We start from the raw sequence: 18,629 nt of genomic DNA, 5'->3' as shown, positions 1-18,629 counted from the left end.
ACTTATTCGAGGTATATATAACTTGAATAAATTCAGCATATGTAAACGCTTGTGAATTTCTCACTGGTGAGAAATCACTAAAGTTGGATGCAGTTCTACTTCAGGTGAATAAATTCACCGAAGATATGAATATATTCATTGATGCGATTTCTATAAATCTCATCATATTTCTTCACATGAATATATCACTAGTCTAAACCCACCCTTAGATACCTTGTCTTCTTGAGCAAGGAATTTAGAAATCGAATTTTCGTCGCAGAAAACAGAATTGGTAGTAATGCAAAAATGTCAATAGAGAGTCAACATTCTCCGTTCGATTTGCGGCACATGATGGGGAGCTCATCCAAGAGATCTCATATGGCTTTATAAAACAATTATTCTATCTATTCTCGAGTACGGCTTTTTCTACTTTCTCTCAGCAGCTAAAAGTCACCTTCGGAAATTGGAATGAATATCATTGTCTGCTGGCAATGAGAATGCGGACATTCACGCAAAGGTGGGTGCCCAGGAAGACGAATTGTTTGATAGACAGATTTCATACGATGAATACGAGTTGGCAATCCGATTGGGACACTAGAAGTCTTGGGCGGTGGTTATATTCAATTATTCCGAATGTTTCTTCGAGAGCGTGGTTCAAAGGTTTGGACGTAAATCGTGACTTCATTCGTGTAATGAGAAGACTTATGTCCAACAACTAGTCGCTAGATGTATATCTCTACAGAATAAATATTGTCCAAAGCAATGTCTGTCGGTGTGTAAACGATTACGGTGACATCGATCACGCAGTTTGGCAATGTGCGGATAATTACGCGTCTTTTAAATACCCTTGAGGCTCAAGAAAGACAACCCTATGTTTCTATCAGAGACGTGTTGGGAACTCGCGACATCTGCTATATGCAGACGATCTGTATTTATGAAACGGTCTAGTATAAGAATTGATTGCCTTTGTGTTCTTCTTTTTCGTTATTAATTTGTTTGTCTTGTCACCTCATCTCACCGTCGCCCACTTTCGACAGCCAGTCGAACATCAGATACCTCATCTCTGGTCCTAATGCACAATGCTACAGTTGTGTTGTTGTTCTCCCCTTAACCTCGAGTAAACCGCAAGTAATCGGTCGAATCCTTCTAACTATAGATTTAAGATTAAATAATGTAAACAAAACTTAATTAGCGGCTCCGCAAAACTTCTGCGATTGAGCCTTACAAAAAAAATTCAATACAATCAAATGATTACTCAGCCAACATGTTAATAGTTGCGTAAAATGATCAAACATTTAAAAATTAGTTTCTATTTCTCTTGTTACAAAATCTGTATAAAATCTGCATGAATATCCAACATTCTGTAATCTGTATATACAGATTCTTGGTAAAAAACTTGCTTCTGAGAACTTCAACAAGATTACCCACGGCTGAGAACGAGATATTGTTTTCCACTGCCCACGAACAGAATTTCACCTCCGCCTCCATGACTTTTTGGGGGATAGCATATTTCTCCATGCTTTCTATCGACTCATTCAAAATCCTCAAAACAGCTTTCTGATGCCTTTTTGTTTGCAGGTGAGTTGTCAGGTTTGATTTCCACCGCGTCCAAAGTCTGTTTTGCCATTTTTTCCTGAATATCTTGGTTTAATTTTTGGAATAACTTCACAAGCCATGACAGCGTTCGATGAGTAAATTCTCGCGGGAAACTAATGTCATTCATTGGCACAAGGGGGCTTCCATCACTACTATCATCACTACTGTATTTGACACATTTGACAGAAACCAAAATAGTCCAAGGTAGTTCAAACTGTTCGAATTTGTCTGATTAAGTTTGTTAATTGTTGCGTAAAATGATCAAACATTTAAAAATTAGTTTCTATTTCTCTTGTTACAAAATCTGTATAAAATCTGCATGAATATCCAACATTCTGTAATCTGTATATACAGATTCTTGGTAAAAAAAATGATGAAAATCTGTATCATTACAAAAAAAATCTGTATGTGTGGCAACACTGGCTGTGACGATTTCCCAAGGCGCCTTAATTTTGAAGTCTGTGTTAGGGACAAACATTCCGATGATCGTATACACGAAGTACCGATGCTATGCTTCATCTATGGTCTTTTACCAAGAATATTTTGGACATGTCTAAAAAAATCCTTTCATCGATCCAGCCATAATCACCAGATCATAGGGCGTTCCTCGAGGGCCATCTAATGTCCATTATTCACATAATATCCCAGCCTTGAAAAGCAAGTATAATGGCAACAGTTTTTCGGTTTCACTACCGCAAAACATAACGAAAGTGCCAGTCTTAGTGATCCCAGATAATCGTTCGATTAATCGATTAATCGAATACTTCCCACAGAAATCGATTATTATTCGAACGAATACTGCGCAACCAATAATCGAAGCGAACGAATAATTTACGTCGATTAATCGATCCAAACCCAGAGAAAAAAACATACGGCTGCAGCAGTTTTATCCTGAAATTCGATCATTATCTTTGACGCTCCCCTAAAAACGCAAATGAAACTCAATGCAGTCAGCGCGAATTGAGCTTCGTTTACGAGTTTAGGGGAGCGTAAAAGATAATAATTGATTTTCAGACGGAATGAACATTTTTCATTTTCTAGCAAATGAGAAATATTAGTCCAACTAATTATTTCTCTCAGTTTGACGATTAATCGATTAATCGATTAATCGATTATTTGGAGCGATTAATCGCATAGAATAACAATCTGCTGAAAAGTATTCGATTAGCTGATGAACGATTAATTTAAAAAATTGGGGATCACTAGCCAGACTTACTTTTCACGTTTTCAAAATATCTTAATCTTGTCGTAAGCTACATATATATCCGCAATCTGGACACCCAAAAATTGCAATGAAACAGCCAATTTTACTTGTTATCCTTGCTCGGTTGAAGTGTATACTAGGTTTTTGGTTATTACATACAAATATTTTGAAATGTGGTAGAGGGTCATATTTGATGAGAAATATCGTTCTATGCAGAGCCCAATTTATTACCTTATCAAAAGAATATGCTTCTTAGAACGATTCTGTTGCATCATTTCAAGGATGACACAATTTAGTATAGAATGAAGTTGTAAGCATTCCAATTGTGGAATTGTTCTTAATTAAAAAGTAAAAACATAAAAGTTAGTATTTTAGAGGCTTTTATTAATTTTCTCCTAAAATTGTATGATAAACTTGATTGTTTATATCAAATTACACTGATTCGTGTCCGCTTTAGCTAATTCGTTGAAAGCGTATACAAATCGGTTGTAGATTCTCCTAAATTACTGGCAGTGACCGGAAAATCTGTTCCGCAAATGGAATTCCTCTCGGCACATAAGTTTACAATATTTTTCTATTGGGTGAAATGAGGCTTATGATTCTTCGAGCTCAAAATTTGATTTGTTTTGGTTCCAATCTCCATATTCCTAGTCAGACCGCGAGCTTTTTAGGAAATGTATCAGCAAATCCAAATAGTTGCATCTCCCCGGTCCGTGACCTTGTAGAATTTTTGCTCGAGTAGCTGTCCATAATCCACCTTCACGTACATTTTCTTGTCCGTTATAAAGCATATAAGGCAACTTCCGGACGCGTGTTTTGAACGGTAAGTACTACTTCAACGTACGATTAAGATATTTGCTGACGTGATAAATATGACAAATTTTCTCAGATGAATCCTCAAGACGATACATATGCAATTTGTGTTTGCATATTTTTTCCAGCTTTCATCTGTCACAACTTTATCAAATCTAAATGTATCATATCAAAACTTTCACTGCCGAAAGAGGAGTATTTTTCAAACAAGCTGCCGTCAAAATTTTCCAGAACATGTAAGAGCGCTCTTATGAAATGAGCTATGCGTAAGAATTCTTATTGAAGCAAGCTTTTGTAGCAATTTTGGAATAATCATAAGCAATTAAAGATTTAGTGTGAGTGTATTTCAATCGAAAAATAACAAGATAAATAAAACTTCTATTGCCTCATTTTATATTCAGTAATAAGATAAATAAATAAAAATGTATCAGCTAGGCTATTGCTACATGTCACCAATAATTTCGTCTCCATGCGATTTTCTCCTAACTCGATTTATAATCGATTCTGAATTACATGACTCCTTGCTAGAAACGCTTTCTGAATTAAAACTGTCACCGTATTCAATAAATTTTCCGGTTTGCTTCAAAATCTATATAGAAAATGTAATACTCTGTTAGTTCACCCTACTCAAGCCATCCAAATAAACACAAACGATTAAACCGACACCAGTTAAGGAACATGAAATTGCAATATACCTTTTTAATGTCCTCTCGAAGTTTCTCGATCACACAATCTCTGTGCTCCACGGCGGCATTCGCCTTCCGTAGAGATTGTTCATACTGTCGCAATTTGTTCTCGAGCCGACGATTTTTATCATAGTGATCTTGGACCTCGTTAACCAGAGACTGGCTATCGACACTCGACTATTCATACGGGACATACAATCGATTGCATACCAAAGGTGAATGTTTATGTAACAAAAAAACTCACCTGGTCGCCGACTTGATTCTTCAAAGTGCAGATTTGCTCCCGGAGGGCTTCATTTTCCTTCAACAAAGCCTTGTACTGATCTGACTTAGCCCGCGAATTATTTTGCAGCCGCTGCAATGATATCTTGTTCTGGGACTCTAAACTATTCAGATCATTCAAATAGCGGTCAACATCGATGTCTACCTATAGAAACGAAGAAATTCACAAAAGTTTAAAAAAACATGAGCCTAATGTAACGCTACCTGTGACAAATTTTCACGTGACTCAAGTTTAGCCTTCAACATGCTTAATCCCGTTCGCAAGTTATTGATAGCATCATTTTGTAGTTTAGCATCCTCAACTTCCATTTCTGAAGAGCGCTCACTAATCATCTGATCCAAAAGAAACTCCAAATCAGCTATCTGCCTATCGAAAGATTTCAATTCAGAAATATACAAGCATTTATACATAATTTTCATACCTGTTCTTCTCTTCCAACTCCCGGTGTAGCTGTTCCATTTGAACATTTTCAATGTCAAAATTTGATGAGAGCGCAAGGCTGACCGCTATTGTTTGTCCATCGTTGTTACCGTTTTCACTGTGGGTTGATGCGCTTCCCTCGCCAAATATTTCATGGATGGAAGCATCATGAAACTGAACTCCGCTGATATCCCACCGGTTTGTCTTATAGGCTTTCCTAACAATGTCACGCAACTTGTTCCTATCATGTTCCGCACGACGGAGTGATGCGCGGATATTTTTCGACAATAGCGGTATCCTATTCTGGAAGGTAGTTTCCATTTTCTTGATAACTTCTACCATTTCAAGATTGATCATTCTCAGGTTAGTCACCCAATCCTCATACACATCAATCTGTGAAATATAAATGTTCACCGTTTAATTACTGAAGTATATGGTCATCGAAGCACGCTTGATTTGTAATATTTCTGCCTAATTTGCGTGAGAATGCGCGAAGCCTTGCTGATGCCAACGGCACCATCCAAGGTTCTTCCCCCCAATGAATTCACCTGTTACTTCTCTTCAACCTGAGCTGACCCTGACTCATACTTACTTTCGCATGGTCCTTGTTTCCATTGTCCCGAACATACTGCAGACGATTTTCAAACAGTTCGTTGACCTTCTCCACCAAAACGGTATCGAGCGAGCGGGTTTCACCGCATATGGTGCAATCGCCACCGTTCCGTTCGGGACAGCTGACATGACTTTCTTCTGGCCTGGGTGGCGCGTCGCGCGTTGCGGTCGGATTTTCCATCGGAGAATGTTGCACAGATGATGATGAAAGGCAGATATGATTTGATTCGAACGTTAATCACGACTGTTTAGCTCGAAGATCGAGAAGAATAAAAAAGTTGAGTTTGATACGATAAAACTGCAGCCTACTTTGTTTACGTTTGAAGTTTGTTTGGCGAAACCAGACTTTGAGACGAGATTTCTGCTGTATGAAATCAGGTTTGTATGCGTGTAAAGGTGATACTTAAATGTGATTGATTCTTGAAATATTGCTGCTTCAAATAAAAGTAAAGTAGTGTAGCGTATGAGAATTGCGCATGTTAACCCTCCTGTGTCATTCGGTAATCGGTAGTCATTCGTATCGGATGTATTTATTGATAGCTCCTGCGGTGGTTAGAACGAAAACGTCCATCATCGTTCTTTCTTAAGTCAAAGTGATTTCTTTTGTTGTGGTTTCTTTTCTTTCGCATCAGACTGTGTTAGAACAATTGAGTTGGTGAATTGAGTTAGCCAGTGGTGCGTTCCGTACACGAAAGCGAAAACGCGCCCCGACTGCGTGCACCGGACCACATACGTGAATAAATGGAGTGCGCAAGCAAATCTCAGTCAACGAGAGGAGAAATTATTCCACAGCGAGCGCTGTAATCTTTTGTTCGTGCATCGGCATTGATTGCCCGTTCGACACCAATACACTGACGATAGTGTGGAGAGCGTGGTCAGCGGAAGCAGTCATTGAATCATACGCACTGTGTGCAAATTTAGGTATAGTCATAAAAAAATAATTATAAGATATAGTTTTTTTTTTGTTTTTTTTCATTATTTTTATTTCATTATTATTTTCTATATATTATATACAAAAATCATAATTAGAATTAAAGTTCCACGTAATGGCAGAGGGTGGTGGGGAGTCTCCTTATATGGAGATCTCCGACATGGAAACAAGTGACTCCCCCTTATGTATGAAAAAGGAAACAGGAAGAGCACTCAAACGCGATAACTCTTCCGGGGACGAGTCAACTCACCCTACTAAGCCCCCCTCGAAAAAACTCGCAAGTCTCCCTCCCCAACTTTCCGATTCTCCCACTCTCCCTCCTCAGCCCTCCAATACTCCCACTCTTCCTCCCCCTCCCTCGGTTTCGCTTCCTCCTTCTGATATTACCGTTACAACTCAATCCTCGTCCTCGTCTTCTCCCTCTGTTGTCTCCGCTCCACGTATCAGAGTCTATCCAGAAGATGCACCTGGAACTGGCCCGTGGGTTGTTTTCTTCCGGCCAAAACCAAATGGAAAAGGCCTTAACGTGATTCAGATCATGAAAGATCTGACCAGATACACTTCCGTAGAAGAAATTTTCAAGGTCAGACCGAACAAATTACGAGTTGTCGTGTCTGAACGGAAGGATGCAAACGAGATTGTTGCTGATAAGCATTTCATCCTCGAATATCGCGTATGGATTCCCTCCAATGACGTAGAAATCGGGGGGTGATAACTGAAACGGGTCTGACGTGCGAAAAAATTAGAAGTGAAGGAGTTGGCAAGTTCAAGAAGCTCCCTTCGGCGGAGGTCATAATCTTGGACTGTCGCCAACTCGGTAAAGTCTCCCAAGAAAAGGAAATAACAAAATTCACGCCGTCCGACTCGTTTAGAATAACTTTTGCTGGTTCCGCTCTCCCGGACTACGTTATGGTGGACAAATTGAGGCTACCGGTGCGACTCTTCGTGCCAAAGCCCATGACTTGCCAAAAATGCAAGTCAGTCGGCCACACTTCAGCTTATTGTGGCAACAAGGAGCGCTGTGCAACTTGCGGAGAGCAACATGTGGGCGAATCTTGCAGTGCGACTGAGCATAAGTGTCCATATTGTGGGGGGACTCCACATGTGCTCTCAGCTTGTGAAACTTACAAGAGTCGCTGGGAGAAACAGAAGCGCTCTTTAAAGGAACGCTCGAAGCGCACTTTTGAGGAAATTTTGAAGGGCGCTTCTCCACTGGCCCAACAACAACAACAATCAATATCGACACACAATACCTTTTCCACGTTGCCAGTTGACGAAATGGAAGCGGACACAGCTAGCGGGGGCACACCGTGTATTTTCAAAGGGAATCCCCGGCGCAAAAATGTGACCACTCCCAAATTTCAAGAACAAGTCCCCCCGGTGAAAACCCCTGTTAGCTTGCCTAAAAAATCGAGTGCAGCGGACAAGCCAAATCAGGTTCCTCCTGGCTTCCGTGGGAATAGTTCACCTTCGAACGACCCAGCACTCGAGGGGACATCAAAAACCCCAAATGTCCCTTTTTTTGCGTCCAGCTCAACTTCCCAATCGGGATTTATAAAGTTGACTGACCTTGTGGATCAAATCTTCACGTGTTTTAATGTTTCCGACTCCATCAGAACCATTGTCATCTCAATGCTTCCAGTATTAAAGACAATTCTGCAACAATTGATGCAAACATGGCCCCTCCTTGCAATGATTATCTCTCTTGATGTCTAATTCAAATAGAGAGGTCGGAGATATCACTGTTTTACAGTGGAATTGTCGTAGTCTTATACCTAAATTGGATACGTTCAAATTTTTAATTCATAACTTCAACTGTGATGTTTTTGCTCTGTCCGAAACTTGGCTCTCTTCTCAAAATGATCTCTCTTTCCACGATTTTAATATTATACGCTTGGACCGTGATGACAGATACGGAGGGGTGCTATTGGGGATCAATAAATGCCACTCATTTTTTCGAATTGACCTTCCACCTATTGGAGGGATCGAAGCTGTTGCTTGTCATGCAAACATCAGAGGCAAAGACCTCTGTATTGTCAGCTTGTATTGGCCTCCGAGAGCTGCGGTTTGCCGCAAGCAACTTGCTGACATGTGCTCACTCCTTCCTGAGCCACGATTGATCTTGGGAGACTTCAACTCTCACGGAACTGCCTGGGGGGAACAGTACGATGACAATCGTTCATTGTTGATATATGACCTTTGTAACAGCTTCAATATGACCGTTTTAAACACTGGGGAAACAACACGTGTACCTAAACCTCCTGCTAAACCAAGTGCTCTTTACCTCTCGCTTTGCTCGAATTCACTATCGTTAGATTGCAAGTGGAATGTAATCCAGGACCCCAACGGTAGTGATCACTTGCCAATCAAAATTTCCATCACCATTGGGTCGAATTCTTCAGAATCTATAAACATGGCATATGACCTCACAAGACACATTGACTGGAAAAAATATGCGGACGCGATTGCTCTAGCCATCAATTCCAGAGATGGTTTGCCTCCATTGGAGGAGTATAACTTCATTTCTCGTTTGATATATGACAGCGCGGTTCGCGCTCAAACGAAACCCATCCCAGGCTCCACTATTCGTCGAAGGCCTCCCAATCCATGGTGGGATAGCCAATGTTCCAAGCTTTATCAGGATAAATCGAATGCATTTAAAGCTTTTCGGAAACGTGGAACCCCTGAAAATTTTCAAACGTATTTAGCCCTTGAGAATCAGTTCAAAAATTTGATCAAAGGGAAAAAACGTGCTTATTGGCGAAATTTCGTGGGAGGTTTATCACGAGAAACGTCAATGAAAAAATTATGGAAAGTGGCTCGAAACATGAGAAATCGCTCTTCATCGAATGAAAGCGAGGAATATTCACATCGATGGATTTTTAATTTTGCACGGAAGGTTTGTCCCGATTCCGTTCCTGTGCAAAAAATTGTTCGAGATATACCACAAGATAGGTGCGATCTTGATTCCGAGTTTTCGATGGTAGAATTCTCTCTTGCTCTCCTTTCTTGTAACAATTCTGCTCCGGGATCGGATAGAATTAAGTTCAACTTGCTGAAAAACCTCCCTGATGTGGCGAAACATCGCTTGTTGAATTTATTCAATCAGTTTCTGGAGCATAATATTGTTCCAGATGATTGGAGACAAGTGCGAGTTATAGCTATTAAAAAACCCGGAAAACCCGCGTCCGACTTCAATTCGTACCGCCCAATAGCAATGCTGTCTTGTATACGGAAATTGTTGGAGAAAATGATCTTGTTTCGCCTTGATCGTTGGGTTGAAACGAATGGCCTACTCTCAGATACACAATATGGGTTCCGCAGGGGCAAGGGGACGAATGATTGTCTTGCGTTGCTTTCTTCAGAAATTCAAATGGCTTACGCCGGAAAAAAACAAATGGCTTCAGTATTCTTGGACATAAAGGGGGCCTTTGATTCTGTTTCAATAGAGGTTTTGTCAGACAAATTACACTCTCGGGGTCTGCCGCCTCTATTGAATAATATGTTATATAACTTGCTTTGTGAGAAGCATTTGAACTTTTCTCACGGAGATTCGGCAGTAAGTCGGGTCTCTTACATGGGCCTCCCCCAGGGCTCATGTTTAAGCCCCCTTTTGTACAACTTCTATGTAAGCGACATCGACAATTGCCTTACACAAAATTGCAGCCTAAGACAACTTGCAGATGATGGAGTGGTGTCTGTCGTAGGATCAAACGAATCCGACCTGCAAGGACCCTTACAAGATACTTTGAACAATTTTTCAACCTGGGCCATTGGGCTAGGGATCGAATTCTCCACGGAGAAAACAGAGATGGTGGTTTTTTCTAGGAAGCATAGACCAGCAAAACCAAAGCTTCAACTTTTGGGTAAACCGATCACTCATGCTATGTCATTCAAGTATCTTGGGGTCTGGTTCGACTCCAAATGTACTTGGGGGGCCCATATTAGGTATCTGAGTAAAAAATGCCAACAAAGAATAAACTTTCTCCGTACAATTACCGGCACCTGGTGGGGAGCCCATCCCGAAGATCTTATAATGTTGTATCGAACAACTATTCTCTCAGTGATGGAGTATGGCAGTTTCTGTTTTCAATCAGCTGCCAAAACACACCTCATTAAACTCGAGCGAATTCAGTATCTTTGTCTCCGTATCGCGTTGGGATGTATGCCCTCAACGCATACCATGAGTCTCGAGGTTTTGGCAGGCCTACTCCCACTAAAAGATCGCTTCAAATTATTATCTCTTCGGTTCTTCATCCGGTGTAAGGTCATGAACCCATTGGTGATCGGAAATTTTGAGCAGCTGATCGAGCTAAATTTTCACTCCGGATTCATGAGTTCATATCATGAATTCATCTCCATGCAGGTTGATCCTTCTTCGTATATTCCCAACCGTGTTTGTTTCCCTGACTACATCAATTCCTCTGTGAATTTTGATCTGTCCATGAAGCAAGATATCCATGGATATTCAGATTACCAACGATCGAGGATCGCTCCAACGATCTTCGATGAAAAGTATGGGGGTATCAATTGTGATAATATGTACTTTACTGATGGGTCCACTATAAACGAGTCCACAGGATTTGGAGTGTTCAACGAATTTTTTAGCACCTCACACAGTCTTCAGAATCCTTGCTCAGTGTATATTGCTGAATTGGCAGCAATTCATTGGGCGCTGGACAGCGTCGCCTCACGACCTGTTGAACACTATTACATTGTAACGGATAGTCTTAGTTCTGTCGAAGCTATCCGTTCAGTGAGGCCGGAAAAGCACTCGCCGTACTTCCTTGAGAGAATACGTGAAATTTTGAGTGCTTTAACCAGACGCTGTTACGTCATTACCTTTGTCTGGGTCCCTTCTCATTGCTCAATTCCGGGTAATGAGAGGGCTGACTCATTAGCAAAGGTAGGTGCAATTGAAGGCGATATTTATCAGCGTCAAATCGCCTTCAATGAATTTTATTCTTTAGTCCGCAAAAATACCATCGCTAACTGGCAACGCAAGTGGAATGAAGATGAATTGGGCCGTTGGTTTCACTCGATTATCCCTAAGGTTAGCCTCAATCCGTGGTTCAAAAGTCTGGAATTGAGTCGGGACTTTATTCGCACCTTCTCCCGACTCATGTCCAATCACTGTTCTTTAGATGCACTACTCTTTCGTTTCAATCTTGCCAGCAGCAATCTCTGTGTTTGTGGCCAAGGCTATCGCGACATCGAGCACGTTGTTTGGTCGTGCGAGGTGTATCTGGTCGCCAGATCGAATTTAGAAAACTCCCTTCGGGCCCGAGGAAGACAGCCCAATGTGCCGGTGAGAGATGTGTTGGCTCGGTTAGACCTTGATTACATGTCCCATATATATGTTTTCCTTAAAGCTATCGATCTTCGTGTGTGATTGTCCTATGTCCTTATACCCTCCTTTCCTTCCTTTGCGGGTAATTCGTCCCCTTGCTATAAATAGTATAATAAATTGAAATGTAAAAACACTATAGATATACAAACAGATTTAAGAATTGAGTGTTCATTAACATTGTTACAGTTTTCTTATACCCCATCCTTCTCCTAAAAATATGTCACCCTTCTAAACTCGAGTACACCGCGAGTAATCGGTTTTCCACCTTACTAACCATAGATGTAAGAAAATTGTTTATATATATAGTTTTAAAATTATATTTAAGAATTCGGCTCCTTTAAACTTAAGTTACTGAGCCTGCAAAAATAAACGAATTAATAAAAAAAAAAAAACCCTCCTGTGCTCGCGTGCAAAATCATAACACGTATACTCGCGCACGGTGTCACAGACCGAAAATTGAACTTCTTTGTAATGTTGCCATTGTGTATTTTTCAGGCTTCGTTGGCATTTATTTGAAGAAGAGGGTATGATTGAATGAAAAAACTCCAAAATATATGTTTTCTTCGTCTTTGTTATGTTTTAACAGTCATCTAATTCAGCCTCTTCAAAATAAAGTAATTTTTGATACTCCAACACAAATAACGAAATTCGAATTTTTCACTGTTATTAATTAAAAGTAAGCAACTGAATATAATTCATGGAAGTATAAAGAGCTATTAAATAACATAAAAACGTATTAATCGATTGTGGTTTCATTGGAGTAAGAATCAGAACATAGCATAACTGCATGCTCGAAACAAACATATTTTTTACATTTCATTCAGTTGTTGCGTGTTTTTCGTGGTCTTTTGTCGAAGAGAAGAATGTATAACGACCTTCTAGATAATTACCAGATGATAAAGGTTCTGGAATATAAAGTTTGCATATTTCTAATATTCTTTGTCTCTGTATTCTTGGTAAACTAAGAAGTAATGCCTTTTTTTAGATGGGGCATAAAAAGATGATATAAAAGGATTTCTAGGAACTTCTTTTTCTTTTTCTTGTTTTCTTGTCGATGTCGAATGGACAATTCCATTATAAGAAAAATATCCCCGAAAATGTAGCTGTTAAAAATTACCATAAACCACCGATTAGTTTATAGTTTACTGTTTACAATTTTTCCACAAATGAAATTCTTTCACAAATGTGTATATGTATGAGCACCATATTTAGCGAATAACTAAACGAAAGTTTATATTTTTATTTTGCTTTTGAACGTAGTTACAATAGGGACTGAAATCAAAAGAGAATAGTCCGGTAATGATCTTATGCATCATATTCATTAAATATTACACGTCACTAACATTAATTTATACATTTCATTGAACAATATCCCAAAATAGGAAAAAAGGTTCTTGTCCAAAAAAGTTACACCTACACTCACGTCGGCGTGTCATACCAAAAGGGTTAAAAAATATGGTACGCGTCCCTTTTGTACCAACACATGCGATACGCTAAACGACGACGAACGACGAATAACGAAGCTAGAGAGAATCGCAAAATCGTAGTGTTGATATTTTCTGAGAAATGGACGAATTATTGATTCTTCGGTCTGACAGACCAATGCGCGAGTATAGGAGTGTTAAAATGCTGCTTGAAACGTTCATTGTGACTATGATTTTGTTAGATGTTTTTCAATTGATTTATTTATTGCAGATTTGGCTTCCTTTTTCTTCAATAATACCATGTAGGGGAACCGCGAGTAATACGAATAGTGGGGGTAATATGGACAAGGTGTTGATTTGTACAGTTACATTTTGAATTTCAGATTTATGTTAATGAGAACACCATCTACATGTTATTCTACAATATTCAAGCCATCCTTCAGTCTGTTTATTCAATTCCTAAGGAATGTAACCGGTAGGTTCCATCCCAAATGTGTCTTCAACACATTACAGCACACCCACATCACAACACCACACCATACACCAAATACATCGTACAAGATAAACACTGCAGCGTGTCAGGTCCGCACAGTGGGCCTTTTTTAATATATATATATATATATATATATATATATATATATATATATATATATATATATATATATATATATATATATATATATATATATTCTAAAACAGGTCGACATCAACTACCACTTTCTGGGCAGAAAGTGCAGAGAGCCACCAACGAACTCTGGTGAGCCGCTTTTTCGTTGTTGTTAACTGCAGCCAGCCGTATAAATGTCAAATTCATGAGATTTTCTGGTACTCATTCAACGCGCGATTGTCGGTTTATTCTTTATTTTCCTGTATTTGCGTTCCCGAACGGAACAATGTCTGACTTAGTTCGCATGCATCTTTATAATGTCTCAATTAAACCTCCAAGTGTCGGATGTGTAAAGTCGTTTATTTTGTTTACGATCACATAATCTGACGGGCCATGTTAAGAGTAAAGTGGGTTTTCGGCGGAATTTTGGATGGGCACGGATAAACGAATGATTTCTGACTTTTATACTGTGCCGGTAGATCTTTTCAAGTTTTTTTAGTGACAAAATGGAAAACTTTCATTTAATACATCCTCAATCGTCATTTGGAATTTTTACCTGTCCATCTTACCCCCACCCCATCACAAAAATAGTCTATTTTTCGGTGTTTCGAACTGGTCTGTTCGGAAAACACTTTTATGTGGAACATTTGACCGATTCGAGAAAATATTGAAATGGCAAGAAACTGTACTTGAGTTTCGAGAAACATAGATTCACAAAGGTACAATCCAATCTCCGTTTTAACCCCACCTCTACTTCTTTTCTATAAACATACATAGCTAGCATAGGCTAGCGTTCAGATATCAAAATTCATTTGTACTAAAAAAAAATGTGTATGTGATTATCTCTAAACTATGGTTTGGCAGGAAGCGTGAGCCATCGCCAGCCTTTGAGAAAGTTGGAAAACGGCTGAGGGTTCTGTCCCTTGTACACTCCCAGAAATTTTACCCCGAGCTCCCGATTGACAGCTTGATGCTGCCGGTGAGTGCTGGGGGAACGACTCTGTGGTGAGAACGTCGTGCGTTTTGAGCTAGACACTCACGAGTAACAAACAGGAAGTTACAGGAATGTCCTGCGTCTATAAATGGAAACTAAATTCGCCAAATGTGGACTGTTTAAAAGCTGACTGGAACCAAAAGCAAAATAGTTGAGGGTCTGTCCGTTTATACTGTCTAAAAACACGAACTGCATGAGCGATTTTCATATTTCGGTTTCACTTGGAGGTGTTCACATTTAACATGGAGTTTAAAGTTAGCCTCTATTCCACTATATAACCTGACCGAGCTGTAAGCAACAGTAATTGACAGAATCAAAATGTCAGTAAACCGCAGCAATATTGGGTATACTGGCAATATGAGGGATTTGACGTTCTAGTCATACCCCTGCATTGATATGAGCAATCCGTCTAAATACCATCCATCGTGTATGGATGAGAAGGTGGATGTATGTGTGCAGGTACAGTTGAAAGCAGAATGAATAGAGAGAAAGAATGCGTGTCACGGAATGTGGAATGACATTAAAACTACAGTCAAATTAGCCGGAATCAAAGGATGGTAACGAATGGTAGAATGAAAATAGCGTATTTTCACCGCTTTTCTGTGTACGTTCAGAAACAGAAAACATATAAACGTCCAAATGATGATCGTGTTTGCGGGTATGCATTTATTTCTGATGTGACTGTTGGAACCGAGCAATGCATTCTTGGTCACATTCATAGTATATATTGAGCCGTAACTCTCGCGCAAGGGCAGTATGCGATGGTTACTAAAAATGCCGACCGTTTACAACACTGGTCTGGAGAGCGAGCCGGACAGTCCAAAATATTAAATTTCTAGTCCTTAATCCATTGTTGACTCAAAACAAAAGCACAACAGCTTTGGGCACACATTAAACTACGTACATCGACCAATGGAATTCCTCAGAACATTTTCTACAAGACAGTACATCGTACATCGTCATCATCAGTTGACTCAGCAAAATTATTCTCGTCCTTCTTTCGAAGTGTGTTGAGTAATAACTCGCCACCTTCATCTGAACGGTACATGAATAGTCTGCAGTCATAAAGCCTGAACATGCCGCTTATTTCATTCACCGAAGGAGACATATACAGGAAGCTGAGCTGCCTCGAAAGGAGCCGGACCGGATAAGCTGCAACCTTCTTCCATCAAGGCATGCAGCTCTTCGTTGGCTTTGCCGTCTACCTTGCTTTTCAACCGTTCGCTGAGAGAAGGGCATTATGGAAAACTGCATCGATAATCCCTATTCATAAAGCAGGTGACGTCCACGATGTGCAAAACTACAGAGGAATATAGATTCTGAGCAGCATCCCGAAAATTTTTGAAAATGTGCTACTGGATCTCATTAACCCATCTGTCCGCCACATCATCGCAAACTAACAACATGGGTTTGTTAAAAAACGGTCTACTACAACAAACCTCATGGGCTACGCGTTTCAGCTAATTGAAAAAACAGGAAGTGGGTTATATCTATGGTATAACCGCAAGGGTGACGTACGACTATCGTTGATTTAGAGATCATTTGTTTGGAGTTGAATCTAAATCCATTCTGAATGAATGAATAAATGAATATTTGGGGGACTTCGAAAACGAGAGCGTTACGTTGGAAGCTCAAGGTTTTATGCATCCAATATTGCATACAAAAATCCTTGTTCTGAAGAATAATCTTCAGAAGCTTTTCTGCTAACTGCACTTCATTGACAAATCACAAAACCAAATGTATGGGTCGCAGTATTATATGGATATAAAACATTAAAATAAACTCGCATGAATGTATTTTTCAATTACCAGGGGAACTGGCAGATTATTTTTCAGCAACGATTAGATCTTTCCGGAATTTTCTCGATGCTGAATGGCATCCAAACGAAGCGTTCCGCGCGTGTATGTGTGTGTGTGGTGGCTGCTCCAATCTCTTCCCGGGGAACCGTTTGTGGCATCACTCTCCTCCTGGTGGATTCCCTTCTGGCCTAAGGTGCACAAACAGGCTCTTGGTGACAGCGTTCATCCGCGCTTTCATGATAAACGAAGAGCTTCACCACAACAGCGACAACATGCTCCAATCGCTGTTCAATTATAGCTGAGTGGGTTTCCGAGCGGCGCTCGCTTATATACCGATTGGTGATTTCAATAGCCTGTTTTGAAAGCAATTTTAAAGCTATTGAAACAAGTTTTTGGATGAAAAAGTAACAAGTATATAACGCGTAGACATTTTATCTTTCGAAGTTGTTTAGAAGCTATTAACGCTCAAAATCTCGGTCTCCAGCGTAACGCTTCCGTTTTCGAAACTTTGATTTTACACCCCGGTTTAGAAATGAAAGACGTAGTCCTACGTAAAAAAAAATTAAGAAAAGGCAGCAGGGTTGACGCCATTTATGTTGACTTTTCGAAAGCCTTCGACCGCGTTCCTCACATCCTTGCTATGGAAAAACTTAAGTGATACGGGTTTCCACTTTCGTTAACCGATTGGATTAATTCGTATCTGACTGATCGTTGTGCATACGTACGGATTAGCTCGGCAGTTTCATCGCCCTTTTCAGTCACCTCCGGCGTGCCGCAGGGCAGTCACTTCTATTTGTAATCTTCATTCGCGATATTTGCGCTGTTCTTAAATCGCCTAAGTTGATGTATGCAGATGACCTTAAATTATTTGGAGTAGTAACATCATTGATGAACTGCTGTGCTCTTCAAATGGACCTAGATGCTCTGCTGGACTGGTGCTCAATAAATGGCATGTAAGTGAACATCAGGAAATGTCACGCGATAACATTTTCGCGGCTTTGACCTATCACCTCTGAATGTACAATGGGATCGATCGAAATGGAAAGAGTTGCATCTGTCAAAGATCTAGGTGTCGTGCTCGACAACTAACTTGAATTTACGGAGCATATTGCAACAGTTACCGCTAAGGCTTTTTCCGTTCTCGGATTCATTAGACGCCACATTCAGGAAATTTAGAAATGTCTCAAAGCGTTGTATGTGCACCCGTGGCCGAGTGGTTAGCGTCTCACATTGTCATGCCGGGTGTTCGGGTTCGATTCCCGTTATGGCCGGGGTCACGCGTATTCTAGAGCTTGCCCCTCGGAATACATTCAAGACGTGTTATTTGGCTTAAGAAATCTTAACTAAGTATTAATAAATGACGCTAGTTGATACCTACGTTGAGACAACAAAAGTTCCATATGGAAAAATTAACGCCATTCAATATATCAAAGCGTTGTATGTATCTCTCTAACGCAGTATATTGGAATACGGTGTTACTGTTTGGGCCCCATACCACGCTGTTCACATCACTCACCTGGAACGTGCCCAGAAAAGTTTCATTCGATATGCTCTTCGACATCTCCCTTTGCGTAGCGACCTACATCTGACCTCATATGAAGAACGCTGCGCGCTGATTCACTTACCGACACTGCAAAAACGACGTGAGTTTCTCAAGAAACTGCTGATTTTCGACCTTCTCAGCAATAATCTTGACTGTGGAGAACCTTTGGGCAAGCCTCGAACCAACGCTCCAGGTAGATCAACCAGACAATCTGTTTTCTTTCGGCAAGCATCGTACTCTATACGGACAAAATAACCCTTTGGATGTTTTTTGTCAACGTTTTAATGAAGTGTTTTATTTGTTTAAATTTGATATGACCAGAAATGTGTTTAGCATAAGGATCAATAATTGGTTTCAGTCTGCTCAGCATTTTTTTGAATGAAGTACA

General features: G+C 40.1%; 1 protein-coding gene across 4 annotated transcripts in view; it reads right to left on the bottom strand.

The window, feature by feature from the left end:
• The window catches only part of LOC129779919 (227 kDa spindle- and centromere-associated protein-like), a 63,179-nt gene extending 56,868 nt beyond the window's left edge, over nucleotides 1-6,311 (bottom strand). For 2 of the 4 annotated variants that reach the window (XM_055787692.1, XM_055787695.1), the window contains exons 1-5: nucleotides 5,574-6,311; nucleotides 4,983-5,374; nucleotides 4,765-4,927; nucleotides 4,523-4,705; nucleotides 4,288-4,455 (exon numbers count right to left, since the gene is read on the bottom strand). In XM_055787692.1, the coding sequence (XP_055643667.1) occupies nucleotides 4,288-4,455; nucleotides 4,523-4,705; nucleotides 4,765-4,927; nucleotides 4,983-5,374; nucleotides 5,574-5,774 (1,107 nt within the window). In that variant the 5' untranslated portion in view covers nucleotides 5,775-6,311. The remainder of the gene's footprint in view (nucleotides 1-4,287; nucleotides 4,456-4,522; nucleotides 4,706-4,764; nucleotides 4,928-4,982; nucleotides 5,375-5,573) is intronic. The other 2 variants (XM_055787694.1, XM_055787693.1) reach the window with 2 other exon arrangements.
• Between the last annotated feature and the right edge of the window lie 12,318 nt (nucleotides 6,312-18,629).

Source organism: Toxorhynchites rutilus, chromosome 3 (genome assembly GCF_029784135.1).
Source record: "Toxorhynchites rutilus septentrionalis strain SRP chromosome 3, ASM2978413v1, whole genome shotgun sequence".
NCBI lineage: Eukaryota > Metazoa > Arthropoda > Insecta > Diptera > Culicidae > Toxorhynchites > Toxorhynchites rutilus.
This window is presented reverse-complemented; position numbering and strand designations above follow the sequence as displayed.